We start from the raw sequence: 17556 nt of genomic DNA on the forward strand, positions 1-17556 counted from the left end.
ATTCTGAAGGAAATCAGCCCCGAGTGCTCACTGGAAGGACAGATCGTGAAGCTGAGGCTCCAGTACTTTGGCCACCTCATGAGAAGAGAAGACTCCCTGGAAAAGACCCTGATGTTGGGAAAGATGGAGGGCACTAGGAGAAGGGGACGACAGAGGACGAGATGGTTGGACAGTGTTCTCGAAGCTACGAACATGAGTTTGACCAAACTGCGGGAGGCAGTGGAAGACAGGAGTGCCTGGCGTGCTCTGGTCCATGGGGTCACGAAGAGTCGGACACAACTAAACGACTAAACAACAACAAGAAATCAAAACTATATTCCTTTTTTGTAACTTTACCCTAGCTTATACTTCTTCTCTTTTTAAAAAACAAAACACATCAGTTGGCAGGAGAAATGCATCTTAAAATTCAGAGAAGTGTAAATTTTGAAGAATAGCTATGTTTTGGTTTGTGAGTGAAGCTGTGTGGTAAGTGCAAAATAGGGAGGTTTGTATTCAAATGTGGACTGAATCAAATTTTACACTTGGGAAATTTACGTTCTTCTATGTATTGCTTTTCACTAGGGATAGAAGGACCTGTGAGTCTGAGTTCTGTCAGTTTCTTATCCCCCCCCCCCAATCTTAAATTCAGTTCTCCACATTTTGCAGCAATTTGTGACTTTTTAAAAATTAAAAATCCTCACTCAGTCATGAAGTTCACTGGGTGATCTGGGGCTGGTCACTGTCTCTCAGCATAACCTACCTCACAGGGTTTTTGTGAAGATGAAATGGGGACACTCAAGGTACACCACCTTGAGCTCTTTGGAAGAAAAAAGTGCCATATAAATGTGATTAAAAAAATTAAGAAAACCTCATAAAAACTCACCAGCATTTTAGTGCAGATTCTTCCTAATAAAACACATTGTTAAATGCAGTCTTGACTAATGCATGCAGATTCTTGTAAACAATTTCCCCCAACACAATGCATTTTTGTGTTATTTTCACTAACATATCCATCCATATGTACACTTTCAAGGTTTTTGTAAACCTTGTTTGGTAAGTGAACTGCATAGTGAAATTTGCAGAAGTGCAAATTTCAAAGGCTAGCTGTGCTTCTGTTCACATATTGTTTCAGAAAAGTGCAAATTTGATAGATTCAACTGGGATCAATTTTCTCCCCAACCCCACTCCTCACATGCTGTCATTGCCGTCTGACTAATCCAGATCCCCAAACCTGCATGGCGTAGTGGCAACTTCTTCAGACAGCAGACTGCCGTTTCCTGAAGTTGGAAATGTGACTGCTACATCTCCCTTAGGAGGGTCCTTTTTCAGGAGGGTCTTCTCTACAAGAAGAGCTGCAAAAGGCCACAACTCTCTGGCAATCATGCATTGCATATGGACACATCTTCGCACTTCTTCTACATAACAAATGCAGATGTGGCTCAGGGGCCCATTTTGCACACGGCAGCCCTTTCCACCACGGCGGCTCCAGAGAGAGTTTTTGCTTACCAAGCATCTGAACAAGGCTTGCAACCTAACCAACTTTCAAACGAGTTATTTGAAAGTGCTACGGAAATTCCAGACTGACCACTTGACAGGCCAGTTTCTCCTGGTTTATCTTCTGAGGCTTCCCAGCACTAGTTTTGCCGGCCTGTTTTTAGCTTTGCTATGAAGCCTTTAATCAAGGTGCTGGAAACGGAAAGAAAGCTTGCCAAATACACTCTAAAAAGAAATATCTCCTTAGGATCACTAACCCAGAGATGCAAGAACCACCCATGTTTCCGGGTTAAATGTTAAGAGTGCACTGAGATTCCTCAAAGCATCCTTTCTTGGGTCATCACACCTTCAAAGCACATTTGTACTGTCACAGAGCCACCGCTCCTGGGATTCTTTGGGGAAGTCATGTAGGGTGTGGGTGTGATCTTGGGGGAGGTGGGAAGGAACAAAGGGTGATAGTCTAGTAAGTTTTACTCAGAACAGACCTGTTGAAATTAATGGCCCAAACTTAATGTTCACTGATTTCATTGGGTCCACTTTTTAAAAAAAATCTTAGGTTATTAAAGTACACGTAAAGGTAAAGGGACCCCTGACCATTAGGTCCAGTCGCGGAAGACTCTGGGATTGTGGTGCTCATCTCACTTTATTGGCCAAGGGAGCTGGCGTACAGCTTCCGGGTCATGTGGCCAGCATGACCGACCCCAGAGTCGGTCACGACTGGACCTAATGGTCAGGGATCCCTTTACCTTTACCTTTACCATCTTGGATTCCACATATTCGCCTTTGGAAAGCCAGCATACAGCATATATTGAGAGAAGCGCTAGAACCCAGAGGCCCTGGCAAAGCCCATTGCTACTACTGCCTGCCAGGTCCCAAACCACTCCTGCTGATACTACCACTACCACCACTCTTGGGCTGGCGTGAAGGACTGGGGGGTGGCAGGGAACTGACCAGAGCAATTGGCCATGCATGCAAATTCCCCATCAACACCAGCTTAATTAGGCAAACCATGATTGGGGAAGGGCTGTGGCTCAGTGACAGAGCCTCTGCTTTGCATGCAGAAGGTCCCAGGTTCAATCCCCACCATATCCATATTTCCTGTGTGAAAGCCAGGAAAGATGCTGCCAGTCATTGCAGACAATACTTAGTTAGATGAGACAAAGGCCAAAATACAGGGCAGCTTCCTATGTCCCCTGCCATGCCTATGTTTGAGGGTGAGGCGGGTGCTGTTCAAGCTGGTGGAGGCAGGGAGCTTGTGTACATAGGCTGGAGTTCTGATCTGCACCACTGCTGGGCCCCTCCTGGGTCCTAGATGCGGGGTAGGCTACCTGAGGGCGTGGCAGGGTGCCGCTCTCAGCACTGGGCCACACCTGCAGACTACCTGGGGCCATCAGCTTAATAGTGCCAGCCTTCTTCCTGAAGGCAAGGACCCTTCAGGGTGTGGATGGCATAAGCCAGCATCGCCAGGGAATGTGTGTGCAGCGTGATCAGTACAGCCGCTGCCAGCATGGGCAAGCACCGGGAACCCACCAAGTGATAGGAGCGAGTCAGCAGGAAATCACACCGAGCAAGTTGGAGTTAACTCTTTATTAGCAAAAACACGATCTTCATAGACTTGGCTGAGTGTCAGGCCTAATGAGCAGGGCAACCCATCTGTGGTAGGTCTTGCCCCCATGAAGCAGAGACTAAAGGTCCCCACCCTCCACAGCCATCTACCTCCTCTCCAGAGGTTCCCCCCCCCAAGCAATCGGAGACCACACCTGCATACCTGCCTTTGCTCCTCCCGATTCATGCCTCTCCTAGTTCTGGGACACCAGAAGGGATGGGAGCTTGTTGCAGCAGGATGAGGAGATACCCATGCCTCTCCCTGACCCATCTTTGCTTCCTGCCTTCCCTCCTCTCCTGCTTCAGCTTCTGCCTTTGATTCTGGACTTCTCTCGGCCACAGACTCTTCCTGCTCACTAAATCCTATTACCTCTTTAGCTTCCAACACCTCCTCCGCTCTGTCTCCTCCCTCTTCTCACTGTGACCACTCATCATCATCCCACCACCACTCCCCAGGCTCTAAGCCTTCTTCCCTTGGGGGTTCCCCAGCCGGTGCCTTCCACCATTCCTCTGCATACAACCAGTCCATGACACCAAGGGCAAATGAACTGGGGACCCCAAATCTTGGAGCCAGATCTGAACTTTGGAAGACCAATAAGTGTTTGAGTCTATTGTCTGGCTGTTGGTTAGAAGCTATGAGCCACACCAGTGATAGAACAACTGTCAGGGACTCCTGGCAGTTATGGTGAACTTATTTACTATTGCATGCACTTTTCTCTTCATAGTGGATCAAGGCCTCCTCCTCTGGGAGCTTGGCTAACGTTTTTGGATTACGCTGCTTGGCAAGGGCCTCCAGCTGTCTGGCCAGCACTGTCGAGTAAAGCAGGCAGCGCAAAGCCCTGCCACATAAGTCATGATGTTGGATAGACTTTCCTCCTGACAGCTTTGCATTCAACAGCGGCCTCCCTTTGATGGCGCGAAGCCCTGCAGATCTGGAGAAGGAGAAGCTCATCCATTAGGCAACTATCTACTTGAACTGAGAATTGAGCACATCCATCAAGGCCAGACTGCTCCAAGCAGAAAACCCAGTGGCTGTGCTAGAGTCCAGAGACTTCCCCTTTCACAAAGCGAGCACCACACTTCTCCAAGAAAACCATCTGCAGAGCAGGAAAAGGAGGGGAGGGGGGCAATGGCATGTTGTGGTGGCTGAGAAATCCCTGCTTCAGAGAGGCTGGGCTAGCATAGTGTTGTGGCTAAAGTGCTGGGCATGCTAATAATTTTTATCAGCTTTTCAGTGATAAATGCACTGCATGAAGTCAGAAAATAGAAATTGAATATAACATGAAATACAAAAACAAACAACCATACCACCCTCCCCTCTATGCCAGAAGCCAGGAAACGGATCTTATTCATTCTTATGTATTCAATGAATTCTTATGTATTTTTCTTATGTATTATGTATTGTTGCCTGCTTCATTCATTTTCTGTTTTGCTCTTGCAGGGACCTTGCAGGGCATACCATCAGGACAATGTTACTGTTTTCAGCGGCCAGAAGAGATACCCAAGCACAAAGTTCAGAGCAGAAATATAATCATGACATTCAACGCTGGCAATAAGGTATTTTGTAAACCCGGTATTTCAGCATATGTAATAAACGACCACCAAATAGCACAACATGCATCTGATTTCTAAAGAGTTGGCATTTATGCAGGGTGATTTGGGTTAAAAAAAACACCCAATCCCAGAGCTTCCTGGTTGATCTTGAACCAGTCACTGCAGCCCTCTTTGTGCATTTCTTCTAGTGCCATGCCCCTCCCCAATCATCCAGCAGTTCCTCACCCCCCACTCAACTATCCATCACGAAATTGCATTTGAAAACTATCAAAGGAGAGAGAAGATTTCAGTGACATTCTCATGCTTTGGGTACAGGGATCTAACCTTCCTCCTACTCTACAAATCATCACACCAGTGTTCTGCACTTTGCAGCCTCCCCAGGTGCCAGCACTTTAATTAGAGCCCAATACTGAGTCTTATACTGAGTTAGACCCTTGGTGCATCTAGCTCAGACATTCCCAAACTGCGGCCCTCCAGATGTTTTGGACTACAATTCCCATCTTCCCCGACCACTGGTCCTGTTAGCTAGGGATCATGGGAGTTGTAGGCCAAAACATCTGGAGGGCCGCAGTTTGGGGATGCCTGATCTAGCTCAGCACCGTCTCCACTGACAGTGGCATGTAGTCAATACACAGACACTGAAATTCAGGTAGGAGTCTCTCCCAGCCCTACCTGGAGATGCTGAGAATTGAACCAGGAACCACCTGCGAGCAAAGCAGACACTGAACTAAGGCTCCTCCCACAACATTGCTCCCTGGAAATAAGGTGGGACTTAAAATGCTAGCCAAAACAATGCTTTCAGTCGTTCATTCCCATTTATCTACAAAATTGGGATCCTCGCTGCCTGCCTCTCTGGGATATTGTACTGACGATGTCTGCAAAGGACTTGGAATGTGCTATATGAAGACTAAGTATTAGCATTCAGAACCAGGCATTGACATTTTACCATTTTCCGCAGCAGCAACTGTTTTGCTTTCACACCCATCCTCCTCAATACGCTTGAACCTGAACAATTCCTCCAGTCAGAGGACAAAAACGGGCAAACTGCTAATTTTTAAGTGGAGACCAAAAGGAAGGTAATCGGTTAAGCAGCAGGATGGCAGCTTTTCCCTCCACACAGCCCCTGTTCCAAAGAGTTAATGCTTTGAATGAAGTCAATTGCGGCAAAGCTGGGCCATTCCAAAAAGTCATGCTGACCTCCTCTGATGAAACGTTTCATTTGTTTACCACTGACTTTCTATGACAGGAGGAGGGAGCCTTTTTCAGCTCCAGGGCCACATCCTTCCCATGGGAAATCTTCCAGGGGCCGCAGGCCAGAGGTGGTCAGGGCCAGGGGTTTACCTCTTACCCCTGTGAAATAAAACCAGGAGGTTTCTACATATGCCTCTCTTTATTCTCCATCCAGGCAGACAAGAGGCATTATCACAATTCAAGAAAAAAAATGCTCAAGGAGGACACAGTGCAGGGCCATTGAGGGTGTGTGGCCTGGGGCAGGGGGTGTGGCTTCAGGAGGGGTGTGGCCTGGGAAGAGTCCTAAAGACCAGACCAAGACAGGCCTGTCCTAAAGACCAGACCAAGACCAAGACACACCTGTGGCCTGAGGTTTTTTCACCTGTCTTCCAGGAAAGGCTACTCAACCAAGCTACCCTACACAGGTTTGTCCTAGTAGTGGCCAAATTTTTATTCCACAGAAGGGTGAAGACAGTCTACTGACTCTGAAGGTAGCCCCTCTCCCGTTGCCCCTATTTGCTGTTCCAGAAGACTCAGTGAGACCATGGTGGGTGGTCGGGTTTGGTCACCAACACAATCACAGTGCGATGCCTGTTTTAAAAGAAACTCCCACATCTTGGCTCAGGTCAATTCTTGTGACCTTTTCTGCGTGGGGCAACAGCTTCAGAATTTATTTAATGCAGCGATAGTGGCTAAAATGTTCCAACCTTTTAAAAAATAAAACAGAATTACGGGTGTGAGGGGCCTTAGCTGGATCAGACCTCTGCTGTGTGTGTGCAAAAATATGTCTTAAAAACACGAGAAAACAAAGCAGAATAAGGAGCAATGGAAGAGAAAGCAGACATACCTGACTTTCCCACTCCGGCTCGGCCAAAGATAGCCAGTTTCACTTCTGCGCTCTTAGCCATGGCGGGGAGAAAATGGAGGCTGGCGGAAACGTCACTGGCTGAACCAAACTGGCACGAGGGATGAACAGCCAAGTCCTTTCTTCCGCCTTACCGTGCCATTGTGATTTTCAAGCAGGGCCTAATGGAAAAAGACCCACCAAAGAGAAGGAATGAGCAGGTGAACAGGGGTGCTACCAACCACTGCCAAGGTCTCAGCAGAGGGTTGAGGTGTGTCCTGTTTTTCAAGGACCCACAGGGAGAAATTTCTGTCACATGCTGCCCTCAAATGATAAGCCATGAACCTAGAACCAATCTCTTTTCTAAAAACTCTTCGGGCATGGGGGAAGAAGAAAAAGAGCAAAAGCTGTATTTCTTTATATTGTGTATTACATTTACCTAGGCTAGGCTGAGAGAGAGTGACTAGCGTAAACCCACCCAGTGAGTTCCATAGGTGAGTAGGCATTTGACCCCTGGTCTCCCAGGTCCAAGTCTGGCACTCTAAGCCACTGCATCACGATGGCTCTGTTCAGAAGAATCACATGATCATAGCTGCCAAGTCTCCTGTTGAAAAATCCGGGATCAGCAGCGGCGCGGCACCGGAAGTCGCTTCTATGCATGTCTGGACATGCGTAGAAGCAACTTCTGATGCTGGCGCTGCCCGATTTCCGGTGCCCAGACATGGGCAGAGCGGCACCGGAAGTCGCTTCTACGCATGTCCAGACATGCGCAGAAGGAGCCTCCCTGGCAGGTAGGAAATCGGGGGATTTACAGGATTTTATTCTATGCGGGATAACAGTGGGAAACAGATTAAAATCCGGGGGTTTCCCGCGAAAAAGGGGAGACTTGGCAGCTATGTCCCATATATATATATATATATATATATATATATATATATATATATATATGCATACAAAATATTTGCATACAAAAGGTGTGCAAATCATGTGGAAATCTTGGCAAGAACCCTATTCCCTGAGCTGCTACCTTTCCACATAACTTCATGTTAAGAGCTCTGCTGGATCACGTCAAAGGCCCATCTATCCCAGCATCTGGTTCTCACAGTAGCCAACCAGATACCTGGTGAAAGTCCAAAAGCAGTATCCGAGAAATGCCACAACTGACTTGTGATTCCCAGCAACTGATTTTCAGAGGCGTTCTGCCTTTGACAGTGAAGGTAGAACATGTGTGTCTTTTTATGGGGGGCAGCATTCATCCATATTATTCCTCTGTTTGCATTTGGAAGTAGCACAGTCCCAGGAGCACCACCCTGCAAAGAACTTTTGACTGAGCAACAAAGCCCTAAGATGCCACAGATCAAAACAGGAGAGGGTTCTTGCTATGTGGTATCGCAGAGAAGATGCCACTGTTTTCTTCTCAGTGAAACAAAGGCACAAGTTCTGCCCACTATCCAATAAGGATCAAGACCCCTCACTCCACAGTGCCCAACCCCATTATTGGGTTTTGCAAAACTTGCAGAAAACCTAAGCCCAGTTTTGCAATGTCCTTAAACCTTCCCCAAATCTGGAATTTAGCTTTCAGGCCTGCGCATCAACAACATAATGCATATTCCCGTACACCCACCCCCAATTTCTTTTTGTAGAACATACTAAACAGTACAATCCAATGTGCTGTTGCATGAAGCAGGGAACACAGATCAAGTGCCAAGCCCCTAATGTGGCCTTAATGGAGCAATCCATTTTGCATCAGCACCATAACCGACCCAAGCCTTGGTGCAACAGCAGAAGCCATTGGTACTACAACACATGCATCTTCTGCCGATTCCTGTGCAGCTGAGTTTCAGGAAAAAGAAGTTGTGCAGCAAAGCAGATGGAGGAGTGCAGCTTCCAGCAACCCATGGTATGGAGCCCATAGGGTAAAAATTGACAACCAGTCCCTCCATTTGGTCCTGCTTGTTTCAGCCCCCTCCCTCCCTCCCTGGCTCCCTCACCCGCAAACCCAAGACCTCTCCTCCCTTCTGCTCTTCAATCACATTTGAGGACAACACAATCAAAGCTCTCTTTAGCAACCCCCCCCTGTGTGTGGGCATCACAGCTCGTGGCAGAGTCTATGCCTCATTATGCACAATGGCTGGTCACTTCAAAAAAACAGAAGCACAAAACAGTTTGCCTTAAAAACATACTTTAAAGGGCATAATCAGGAAATAACTCTGCACAAGCTTCTATTACAATTGGGAGGAAAGGGTTAAGCAGCCCGTTACTAGCTGTCAACATTTAATCATTTCAAAGTATGGCCCTTGTTTAAAAAATGATATGCCAATCCAGATTCAGACCGTTTTTGAGGGTGCAACTCTGTGCTTCCCTGTATTTAGGGGAGCTTTAATTTGGGGCTTTTCAGTGGTTCTATCTTGCTTGCATAACAGAAAATGTCAACGTCATGTTTGGCAAAATCAGCTATCAGTTAATAGATACCATAGGACACACAACCGCTGAATAAAGTCTGAACATTCTTCAATATAATCGGCTCAAAATACTGAAAAAGTTCCATTTCCACCCCATTGTCACGCCAGCCAAGATAGCTGCAATTATTATTGCCAGCAGTTGGCCTTGGCAATTAACTTCCAATACAGGTTTTTACATTTCTGAATGTATGAAAAACCCATTAACGCCGTTGCAGGGTCAGTTCCCCACAGCCTACTGTAACTCCCTTTATTGGTCCTCAGGAATTACTATAAAAGCCACACCACTTGGGAAAGGTATGGTTCTCAACATTTCCCCCTAAACCAGTGTTTCTCAACCTTGGTTCCCCAGCTGTTGTTGGACCTACATCTCCCATCACTCTTGACTACTGGTCTTGCTAGCTAGGGATGATGGGAATTGTAGTCCAGCAACAGCTGTGGACCCAAGGTTGAGAAACACTGCCCTAAACAAACCTCTGTGCTTTGAAGTGCTCAGAAGCCCTCTGTGCATTCTGCATCCGGGGCAGAGTGCAGGGTTAGGCAAGGTTTAAAAGGTGTTTTATTATAGGGCTCGGAAAAGCTTTCCCCACCCTGCCCCACCCCATCTCACTCATCGGCTTGATGGAGGAGTTCTCTGTGAGAAATGCTAAGAGGTGGAGTGGACCAACACTGACCCCCCTCAACCTTCCCAGTTGCCCACCCCAGAAAAGCATGAGAGTTTAGCATCTGACAACTGTGAGAAAATGTGTGGCCATTTTTGGAAGAGGGTGTGAGTAATCTTTAACTACGCAGAGACGCTTTGCCCAAAATCAAGGGTCCCTCCAGATGTCCTTTCTATTGTGCATCCACAATAATTTGTGCTCATGATAATATTGGGGCAGTTATAAGTAATCAATGACACTGGCTCCCAGGATGTTTCCGAGCACAGTCCAAAATGTTGATGCTGACCTTTAAAGCCCTAAATGGCTTCAACCCTGAATACCTGATGGAGTGCCTTCACCCCCATCGTTCAGCCTGAGGTCCAGCTCCGAGGGCCTTCCAGCAATTCCCTCACTGCGAGAAGGGAAGTTACAAGGAACCAAGCAGAGAGCCTTCTCAGTAATGGCCTCCCATCAGATGTCAAACAGATTAATAACTATATGACTTTTAGAAGACATCTGAAGGCAGCCCTGTACAGTATAAGGAAGTTTTAAATGTTTGGTGTTTTATTGTGCTTTTAATATTTTGTTGGAAAACGCCCAGAGTAGACGGGGTACAAATAAAAAAGTTGTTGTTGTTGATGATGATGTTATTGTTGTTATGTTACAGAGCATATCTGCAAAAAGACTCTGGCCTGGAGTGTCATTTAAAGCCATTGTAACTTATTATTATTTTGCTATGCCAACAATTGACAAGCAACTGCAGAGAGTATTCTTCATCACCCTCTATTTTCACAGGGTGGCTACAAATGACATCAGTTATGTGGGAAAACACAGAAACAAACGTATGCAGAGTCGGACCCACTGATCCATCTAGTCTCCAAATTGACTGGCATCAACTTTCCAGGGTACCAAACAGGTATCTCTTCCACTCCCCAGTCTCCCGGGAGATGCTAGGGATCAAATCTGAGACCTTCTGGCATGCAAAGCAGATGTTTTACCCAATGAGATACAGCTGTTGGATAGCTATTGCTATAGGAACATGCCACACACTCAGAGATACTGTATCTGCATTTATACTAAGGGGGCAAAAGTATGTATGTGTGTGTGTGTGTGTGTGTGTGTGTGTGAGAGAGAGAGAGAGAGAGAGAGAGAGAGAGAGAGAGAGAGAGAGAGAGAGAGAGAGAGAGAGAGAGAGAAGAGGGGAACCCTAGCTTCCTCCTTGTTTCCACATCTGTGTTCTAATTTACATTTTTAAAATGTGTTTTCTATTCAGAGTCATTGAGAGCTAGTGACTACCCAGTTGGCTTCATGGCTGACTGGGGATTTGAAGCCTGATCTCTCAGATCCTAGACCAGCACTCTAACCACTAAACCACACTGGCTCTTTTCTTCTTCTTTTTTTGCAGCTGCATCACACTGTTAATGATCAGCTATAGTCCTGAGATCTTTTTCACCCATACTACAGCCAAGCAACCATAATTTGACTTGAGGACTGACAGCTGGGCATGTGAAGTGATTCCACTAGGGTTTTTTGTTTTTGTTTTGGAGGGGTAATGCGAGGCCTTTTGAATGTTCTTGCACAAATGGAGACTTTAGTGCTCCGTGCCAAGTTATTTCACTAAACACTGACTTATTTCACTTTAAGTAAGTTTCTAACACAGCTCTTGCATGATTTATTGGGCTGGCAATAAGTAAATAAATCCAACTTTGCTTGCAACAGAATTTAGAATTCATTTTTTAATGTGTAAGAAGCACATAGTTGGGCTCTCCAAGCTAGCACTCTGATGGGATACCTCAGCCTGTAGAACATGAGATTCTTCATCTTAGGGGTCGAGGGTTTGAGTCCCATGTTGGGTAAAAGATTCCTTCCACCTTTATGATTCCAGGATCCAGGACTTTGCAGTCAGACAACATGGTGATCGCCATCCAACAAGTTCAGCTCACTGAAATCATTTGGTTTAAACATGCTTAATTCTGTTCAGGATTACAGCCAATGCCTTTGAAGCTTTTTTTTCATCACAACTTTGTTCCCAGAGCTATCTCGTTGGCTCAGGGGTGTTTATAATACTGGCAAAAAATAATAATCTACCGAAGGCCTCAGTAGGCCAAAAGGCCGGTTAGAAAGATAAAGTAAAAACAAACCAACACTCTACTCTTCGAAAACATCACCCCAAAGTGTGAAAGCTGTGAAAAAGGACATTTATATGTCATGGGTCATAACAAAAGGGATTGAAAATAAAGCCTCTAATTATCATAATTCCTTTGTGCAAATCTGTGGTGCGACCACACTTGCAATGCCAATGTGAGGTAAACGGCTCACCTCAAAAAGGGTGAGGTAAAGCTGCAAAAAGGTTTAGGAAAAGAGCAAGCAAAATGATCAAGGAGACTGCACAACTTCCTTGTGAGGAAAGATTACAACATTTGGAGCCTTTTGGGTTAGAAATACAGTGAGCAAGGGAGAATGCGACAGAGGAATACAAAGTGTACACGGTGGGAAGGAAAAAAGTTGGTAGGCCTCTCTCAAAATACTGGAACTCAGGGTCATTCAATGAAGCTGAATTGGGGAGGGGGATTATATTTCTGCACTTGGCACATGGGCTCATCCATTCTTTTGCTTGTCCTGGGCCTAGAAACGGAGGTTTTCCGCTTGCCCTGTGCTTTCTAGGCATGGGTCTGAGAGACTTTTTGTTAGACCCACCACTTTCCCTAGGAAAACCTGCCATTTAGCATTCAATCAGAACAAACGTCAATTCGCTTTTACTCTTGTTCGGATTCAGCGGCAAATAACAAGTTTTCTAGGGGGAAAGTGGCAGGGCAAGCAGAAGTGTGGAGGAGCCCACTGTTAAAGCGATGACCTTCACTACCATAAGACGTGATGATAGCTTTTGTCTTCTATTGATTTGGCTAATCCCCTTTTAAAGCCATCCAAGTTGCTGGCTATCAATGGTTGATAATCAGAGAGCGATCAGCGTTACCTTAAGTATTAGAGACAGCATGCCTCTATTAGAGACCAGTTGTTGGGAATCAGAAGAGGGGAAAGGGCTCTCATGTCCTCCTTGTGGGCTTCCCACAGAAATCTGGTTCTTTCACTGTGGGGACAGGATGCTAGGCTACATAGCCCTTTGGTCTGATCTAGCAAAGCTTTCCTTATGCCCATCGCACATCGCGGAGATCCACCACAAAGAACAAATATTATATTCCACGCCTGCCCCACCTCTGAAACTGGTCAGCCTCCAGCTCAAGAAGATGCCCAGAGCTGGAAGACAGCCATCCTGTACAGAACATTGCCTCTCTCTATTACTCATTGCATCTTGTGGATTTCTAAAACCTTTCGTGTGCCTGGGCCAGAGTCAAAGACACCTGAACACTGATAATATTTGCAAGGAGATGGCAAAAAAAAAAAGTGGCAGAGAAGTTGGCAACGTGATGTTAGCAAAAGGAGCGAAGGAAATGTTCTTGAGCTTTGCAGAAGTAACAGAAAAAAATCTGACTAGGAGCTCTGTGAGACTAACATTTTCATGCTAAATTAAACAAAGCAGGAACTTTCATTCATCCTTGCAAAGCTATTTTTAAAAGCCACACGTAAAACAAAGCAGGCATATGCATCTATTTCCGGTCTTGGCTACTGTGCAGCTTTGTTTCTTGGACACAGTCAGGACGCCAGAGAAACGCAGCATTGACAAGGTGTCCTGATGAAAGTGTTTCTGATCGCCCAGAAGGTACAGCAAGAATCAACAACTGGCAACCCCAGGTATTAATCTGCCCCACCAATTGCTAACTTCAGAGGCAAAAGAAAAGCTGATGAAACAACTCGTGGAACTTGATAGGAGACTATTAAAAAAGCAGCAGGTGTAAAACTAAAAAGTGCTGCTGCTGTTCAGGGCTTATTTTGGAACAAAACCTTTGCCTAAAAGGTGGGCATGATATACTATTTTCAAAAACTGTACTGTGGTTCTTGCCCCCCTTGAGTTCCCTTTTTTGAAAATAAGGCAGGACAGAATTTCCCCCCTAAAAATAACAAAAAATAACATCCTGCTCCATTTACTTTATTTCGATAACAAGCAAGTTTAAAAAAAATGGAAAAGAAATGAAAGAAAAGTTAATTTTTAAAAAGGGAAAGTTGTCACAATTGCCAGTAAACAAAAGTATAGGATACAGTTTTGAGATTTACCGAGTCCATAATAAGGCATACCAAGAGGGAATGGATGTTTGGTCTATATAATTACAAAGCGTCCCGTGGTCTAAAGCAAAACAATTTCAAGCTTTTATTTTTTTTTTTTTTAAAAGACTACAAAAAGTAACCTTGAGCTGTACCAAACTGACACACTAGCATAGCTCTTTGGTAGCTCCTGAGCTACCAAATGGTCTCAAGCATTTTGGCCCCCAGACACTTTTAGCTTATGTAAGGTTCCCCCCCACACACACACACCCGAAGGGTGATTTGCCAAAGCTTGGAATACTACGTAGTAGTTCAGATTGAGCTCGAAATAAAACATGTTTTCTGTGTCACTAAGATCACCCTGAAAATACATGAATTAAGGATGGAGGTCTGTACCCTGCAAGCATGTGCAGAGCGCCTTTCTCAGAGCATTGAGATAGCCGCAGCTGATCCCCAAATATCTGCATTTGGTCTAGGCATGCAGGGAGAGTGCAGGGCTTCTGAGCAGCCTTGCTCCCAAGCAAGGTGAATTAAGATCTGGCCTAGACTTTGGTGGTGGCAGCAACATATAACATGAACTTCTTTTAAGAAAAAGAAAACTGTGCCTCTGAACATATGCAGAGTACCTTCATCACTCGTTTATAACTCACCCTTTTTCTAAAGAGTTCAGGGCAGCATACCTAGTTCTCCTTCTTTTTAACGTCACAACAACCCTGCAGTGTAGGTGGTATGTTAAGGTGGGGGGGGGGTAGCTCAAAGTCACCCAGTGACTTATAGAGCTGCAGTAGGGGATCTGAACTTAAGGGCCCTTCTAAGATATCCTTTTTTATTGTTCATCCATGATGATCACTCATGGTATCAGGGTGGCCATACGCAAACCCACCATCAATACTGTTTGCACCTGCGAAAGTTTTGGGGCGGACGTACTGTTTCATTCCCAAATCAGTGCATGTCCCATAACTTCCTGCAGAATTTCCACAACTTTTAAAGACCAAAACCATTCCTTTGGTTTTTGTCCGGCTTTTGTTAACACTTTCGTTGCCTCTATAGCCATCGTGAGATGACATCGGAGAAGCGTCGCAGAAGAGCTGGTGAAACCGACTCAAGTTTGGATGGTCCAGTTGGCGCTCTGAGTGCTGGATCAGGACCTGGGAGACCAGGGTTCAAATCCACACTCGGCCACGAAGCTTGCTGGGTGACCTTGAGCCAGTCCCAGTCTCTCAACCCCAAACCTACCTTGCAGGGTTGTGATGATAAAATGAAGAGTGAGGAGAACCACATTGGAGGTTCCTTGGAGGAAATGCTGGTATATAAATTCAATTCATTGCATTCAATGCAATGCAATGCAATGCAATTCAAAAATAAAATAAGTACCAAAATCCACCACTATCATTCCATCACACCCCCACAAAAACACAGTCGGGGGGGGGGCTCCCAGTCTCTCCAGCCCTAGCAGCCCAACATTGCCTTGGCGGGTGGAAAAAGTTTCTAATATTGAGAAGCCAGGATTCCTAAACAGCCCAGGTGCCTCTGGATTCCTAAACAGGAAGCCAGGATTCCTAAACAGCCCAGAAGCACCAGCTTTGGTGGAGTCTGCCCACTTTCTCAGAGGCTCGAAAGCTTCTACCCCCATAAATCTAGCAGCCTTTAAAGGTGCCAGGAGATGCTTTCGGAGAAAGAGGCAGAAGACGCCAACCTCTCTGCAACTAACTCCCTCAACCTCTTCTACCCTGGAGAGGAGCGAAAAGCTTCAAAATACACACACACCCAACAAGCCTTCCTGCACCTGCCTCCTCAGCGGCTGCAATCCTGCCCTTCTCCCTGGGAGTAAGTCCCAATGAACGTACTTCTGAGCAGACATAATAGTGAGAGTGCCGGACCAGGACCTGCGAGACCAGGATTCGAATCCTCGCTCGGCCATGAAGCTTGCTGGGTGACCTTGGGCCAGCCGCTGCCTCTCAAACTAACCTACCTTGCAGGGTTGTTGTGCAGATTAAGTGAGAGGGAGAAAAAAAGGTGGGGGCATAAATGCAATCTATAAAAAGAATAAACAAGATATGTAAGATTGCAGTTTTGTGTTGCTGTTGTTGCAAAGAAGGAGGACCCCTTCCAGGAAGTGCGTCTCCTTTTTCACTCTCGCGCTGTCATTTTCTGCCTGACAATCATAGAACCGTAGAGTGGGAAGGCACCCCAAGGGTCATCTAGTCCAACCCCCTGCAATGTAGGAATCTTTCGCCCAAAGCGGCACTGGAACCCACCACCCTGAGATTAAGAGTCTCATGCTCTGGCTGCTTTCAAACCTGGGAGATTTCTCTCCGCTCTCCTCCCCGTTCATCCTTGGGAAGGACGAAACAAAACTCTTCCTTTCTGGCACATTTTAAATGCAATTACCCGCCCACGATCCCGGAGATCTGCAAGCTTGTGGCGGCGGCACATTTTTCCTCGTGCTTTTGCCGCAGCGATTGGGGGGGGGGCGGAAATCACCATTCCAAACGCGCAGCGACCCTCGATCTCCCATCCGGCGAAACCGACTCACCTCGCTCAGCCTGCACTTCGGAAGGCGGCCCCTCGAGGTCAGGTCTTTGCCCGCCCGCCTCCAGCCCGGCGACCCTGCGGCGCTGCAGCAGCTAAGGGACCCGGCGACCGGATCAAAGGCGCCGCCTCGGCCGCGGAGCCATCGATAACCTCCCGGATTCTTCGGCTAGCGGCAGAGACTGCGGCGTTAAAAAAGACGGCGCGGCGCGCAGCGCTCCAAACCAGCCCGGCGCGTCTCCCTCGCTTGCCGGCAAAGCTGTGGGAGCAACGAATCACGCCGCCGGTTTTTTCAATAGGGGGAAAGGAAGCTCTAGGGCGCCACCGGCAGGCCGCCGGGCTTCAAGGCGGCTCGGGGGACCGCATACAAAAAAATGGCAGCCGAAAGGTGGGGAAGCGGAGTTTATTTTCTAGGGTGCCCGTTTTTGCGCAGCGAGAAGAACGCACGACCCAAAAAGTTGGAACGGCTCCCCGATGAGGAAAGGTTGCCGCACTGGTTTGTTGTTTAGTTTGGGTAAAAGGCGAGCAAAGGGGAAGCGTGGAGTACAAAATGATGCGCGGGAATGATAAAAGTGCCTAGAGCAGCAGCAGTTCTCAATTGTTTGCCTCTGGGCCACACTTTCAGCATAAAAATTTGCTCACCGAATTTTTCTCTCTATAAGAAATACATTGGAAAACAAAAAGAAACAACCCCAGCGGTGCTTGATGAATAACATAGAACACAACTGCTTTATAATATGATCAGGGCCAGTACCTAAAACAATGCAGCTACCAAAGAAAACGAATCATTCCCAAAATATAAGTATAAACGGAAATTGGGATTGTCCTCAGCTTCACTTGATGCTCTTGCTCTCCTTCTGGAAAGATATCTATCCATCTTCTGCAAATAAATAAAGTGTGGTATTATACTATATTATTACACACAAATGTTGAAATGTTTACTGGAATGTGACTGTCCTTGAATCTTCTTCCCACCACTCTTGCCATCCTCTTCTACCAGACCTGTGTGGTGCACCACACCCTGTGAGAACCACTGGGGTAAATAAAACTTTCCCTCCTC

The 17556-nt window shown here is 46.4% G+C and overlaps 1 protein-coding gene across 1 annotated transcript in view; it reads right to left on the reverse strand.

Moving 5' to 3' along the window:
- The window catches only part of RERG (RAS like estrogen regulated growth inhibitor), a 107172-nt gene extending 90410 nt beyond the window's left edge, over nt 1-16762 (reverse strand). Inside the window, exons 1-2 of the mRNA XM_035126985.2 lie at nt 16501-16762; nt 6710-6888 (exon numbers count right to left, since the gene is read on the reverse strand). Coding sequence (XP_034982876.1) covers nt 6710-6770 — 61 coding nt within the window. The 5' untranslated portion in view covers nt 6771-6888; nt 16501-16762. The remainder of the gene's footprint in view (nt 1-6709; nt 6889-16500) is intronic.
- Nucleotides 16763-17556: the final 794 nt, after the last annotated feature.

Source organism: Zootoca vivipara, chromosome 10 (assembly GCF_963506605.1).
Source record: "Zootoca vivipara chromosome 10, rZooViv1.1, whole genome shotgun sequence".
Classification (NCBI taxonomy): Eukaryota; Metazoa; Chordata; class Lepidosauria; order Squamata; family Lacertidae; genus Zootoca; species Zootoca vivipara.